Genomic DNA, 3,702 nt, shown 5'->3' on the forward strand with positions numbered 1-3,702 from the left:
CCACACGCTTGGACAGGGCCAAGGGAAAAAAGTCAAGGAGTTAGGCGCAGGCACATTCCTCGTTCTCTCTTCTCCACATTCACCACATTCGTTGCCTGGGCTCTCTGGTTCTTGCCGGAGAGTCTCGAGTCCCGACACGCTTCTTCCCTCCTCGCATGTACAAGGAAGGAGGCAGTGCCTCATGAGCACAAGAGGAGACAGTCTTCTTGCTCCCCTCACACACACTTTTTTGTCTTCTCGGAAAAGGCCAGACTGGAACAGGAAGGGGGGAGAGACAGAAAATTCAGGAGAAGCGGAACACGACCTGTTTGCTGGTCGCCATATGCGGAGCTCAACAGCTTCGTACACATTATCGGACAATCTTTTTGAAATGTACAGTGGTGTTTGCATCTGCATTTCCAACCTTTTCGTTCGTTGGAAAGCCGGAACTTCACAAGTCTGCAATTCTACATGGGCGGTGTCACGACACCTGCATCGAGAGAAAACTAGGATGGAAAGGAGGGTGCCTGCTCCGGTCTGTGAGGGGAGCGGGCTGATGCAAACGAATCGGAGATGCAGAGAGAACAGGACGGACCCGTCAACTGGGCAAGATTCGAGATTGCATCTACAGCCTCAGTCGCCTGTTCTTCCTGCTCTTCTTTGGGCTGCTGGCGGGAGCTGACAGCGCTGTACGCACGGATAGGAGCGGAAGGAGACAGCGGAGCCGTGGTCAAAAGCGAAGCGAGGTGAGAAGAGACAGACGCGGAATACGAGCTCTCAGCGTCGTGCCGCTGAGGGATGCTCTCCACTGCCTTTTCCCTCCGTTCACAGGAAGCGTCTCTGAACGGAGACACGAAACTCGCCCTAACGCGCTCAACGGCCCCCTCGTGAGCGTCCAGAGGGAGGCTTTTATCTCTTTCCCTCGTGCGCACGGAGGCCACGGGCGATAGCGTCACCGGTCTGGTCTCCTTCTTCTTTTTTCGTGCGTCGGCGCACGCCTCCACCGGCGACGTTTTCGGCTTTCTCATTTCCGTTTTTGATTGTGGAAGAGCCGACGAGAGGGCAAGTCCGTCTCTAGGGCCCTGCGCCCCACATGGACTCTCTCGCTCACAAGGAGGCGCAGCCGGCGCGGCTTTCTTGCGAGGAGAAGACTGCTGCGGGCCCGAGCGAGGGGACAAGGGACACCTTGTGGGGCGACTGAGGGGCGAGAAAAGGGCAGGAATACGTGGGCGCGAGAACGAAGGCGGCGAGCCAGCACTCGCAGACGGCATGAGAGAGTCCTCGAGCGATCGAGGCTCTGGCGAGTGCTGACATCGCGAGATGCACGGCGACTTGACGCGCTGCTCTGCAGGCGACTGCATGCACATCGACGGCGGATAAAGCGGCGGCTTTTGATTGGCGTCTGAAGCCTCAGCCCCTCCAACGAAGAAACGAAACGGCGCAGAGAGACAGCGACCCGACTGACTCAAGTCTTTGTGTCTCCTTGTCATACATCCACTCGTGCTCTCGCTATCCGAGAGGTCTCCGCCGACGTGAAGCGAGGAAGACGCGCCGCTGTCTGATCTCACGCTGTCGAGCGTGCCTCTGCCTGGCAAGAAGCACGGAGGCGAAGAACTGTACAAATCGAGGCCACACGACGAGATCAGGTGCTGTCCCCGAAACGTCTCAGAATGGGAGGCGTCCGGGGTCGCGAGAGACAAGAGAAACTGCGAAGACGGCGGGGAAGGTGACAACGAACTCAGACTGCTTTGCGAGCTGTCTTGGCTGCTCCCGCTCATCGCACTACCGCCACTCGAGCGACAGCCATCCGCATACGAATACTGGTGGACCTGAGAACACGGGAAACACCAGTGCGGCAGACAGATCCTCATGAACACATAAAGAAGCTTGTCTTGGGAAAAAGAGACTTTAGCCGCGCTTTGGAACCACAGAGACGTGCAGACGCTGGAAAAGGACCGTCCCCAAAGTTGACGGTGTACAAGAGTGAGAACCATGCCACACGCCGAGAGGCGCCTGCAAAGCCGAAGTTGTCGAAGCCTCGAGAGCCGAGATTTTTCTGACGGAAACGGACTGGAACTCCTCCAGATAAACACCGGAACGAGTCGGACGAAAATCCGGAGGTGAGACGATTCCGTGTGAAGCCAGGGGTGTGAAGAATGCGGCGCAGTCCCGCAATCGGCCTTGGTTTTCGCAACTGAACACCGGCACTTGTTTCTCTTTGTGGATTGAAGGCATACCGGAAACACACACGTCGCGAACAGTCGAAACAGGGTTCACTCTCTGGCTTTCTTCTGGTTTTGCACCGGTCGCTGAACTTACCTCGACCGACAGCGGGCTTCCAAACGACACGCGCTTCGCCAATTGCGGGTGAAGAGCGGCTTCCTCCCTCTCCGATCCCCGCCGCGAATGTGTCAAGCGCACGAGAAACTCTCCCGAGTCGCTCGCCGATCCGCCAGTGTCCCTGTCGCGTTCCTCAAATGCACACCGGCGAGTCGGGATGGGCAGCAACAAAGCGCCTGCGCTGGGATGGCCTTCTCTGTCTATCTCTTCCCGTCCTAAAGCCTCAGCGTGGGGCGTGAGGTCTGGAGACAACGCAGCAGCGCCTGTCTCGCCACACTCAGTTCCCCGACACGCATCTGCCACCGAGGCGAAAGTCTGGTGGAAGAAGGCCGTCCCTGCTTTGTCGCCTGTTTCTTGTCTGCTTACAGGACTGGGGGCAGAAGATCCCACAGCAGTGGTTGCCTCACTTCCTGCCGCTTCGTCATCCGCGGAAGCTCGCGAAGAAGAAGTTTCAGACAGAGACGAGAAACTGGCCCGCAAGACCGCAGAAGTCTCGGGTCTTCTCGTCTGCGGAAGCGAGGGCCGAGTCCGGAGGTGGCTGCCAACCTTCACGAGCATCCCGACACCGGGACTGCTCTCCAGAGATGGAAGAGACAGCTCCATGGCGGCGTCGTCGTGATGATCCACAGTTTCGAGACTCCCCGTGGGAAACGTCGCTTTTCCTGCTTGCGCCGGCGCAGTCGGCCGACCTGTCGAGCTGCATGCCCGCGGCGTGTTGCTCGGAGAAGGCCCCGATGCCATGACGACGGCGTTGTCCACTGACAAGGCGGCGGGCATTGCAGGCAAGAGGCGGGGAGGAAAACCATACGTGAGCGTCAGGAGACGGATCCAGCGGCGTGCGGGAAGCTTGTGAGGGCCGCAGAAATGCACAGGGGAGCAAAAAAACGAAGGAAAAAACCATACGAAAGGTCTGCCGGTAGATTGGAGGCGCCCTGAAGTGTGCAGCCGTGTCTTAAACCCAGGCCGAGCAGGGAATGCCAAGATTATGCCGGACACTAGACTCGGGTTGAACACGTACTGCTGGCAGAAGGAGACGAGGTAAACGATGCACGTTCCACAGGTGGTCTCCCGGTACAATTAAAAGTGTTGGTGGCGAACTTTCGCCGCTCAAGGAAATGGTACAACCCAGAAAATAGCGGCCACCCGACAACGGATTCGGACAACGAGAGCCCCCCTCGTTGCTCGATTTCCCTTGAGGCAGTTTGGCTTCACACTTTATCTGCTCCAAAGGACAGAGACAGCAAACCGTTGTCAATTACCAAGATAGTGGGAAAGACACATGACGACCGGGACGATGCGTCCGGGAGAAACATATAGCCAAACAGAACCACAGACAGACAACAGCGCCCTGTCAACCGTGAAATGCGCAGCAAAGCGTCTAAA

At 57.6% G+C, this 3,702-nt stretch overlaps 1 protein-coding gene across 1 annotated transcript; it reads right to left on the bottom strand.

Annotated features, from left to right (window-relative positions):
- Window positions 1-485: 485 nt before the first annotated feature.
- Window positions 486-3,096, bottom strand: NCLIV_015420 (conserved hypothetical protein; the record flags this gene model as incomplete). Its single annotated transcript, XM_003881734.1, has 2 exons — window positions 486-1,808; window positions 2,299-3,096. The coding sequence occupies 2 exons, from the start codon at window positions 3,094-3,096 to the stop codon at window positions 486-488; spliced, it is 2,121 nt and encodes a 706-aa protein (XP_003881783.1).
- Between the last annotated feature and the right edge of the window lie 606 nt (window positions 3,097-3,702).

Source organism: Neospora caninum, chromosome VI (assembly GCF_000208865.1).
Source record: "Neospora caninum Liverpool complete genome, chromosome VI".
In the NCBI taxonomy this organism is placed as follows: domain Eukaryota; phylum Apicomplexa; class Conoidasida; order Eucoccidiorida; family Sarcocystidae; genus Neospora; species Neospora caninum.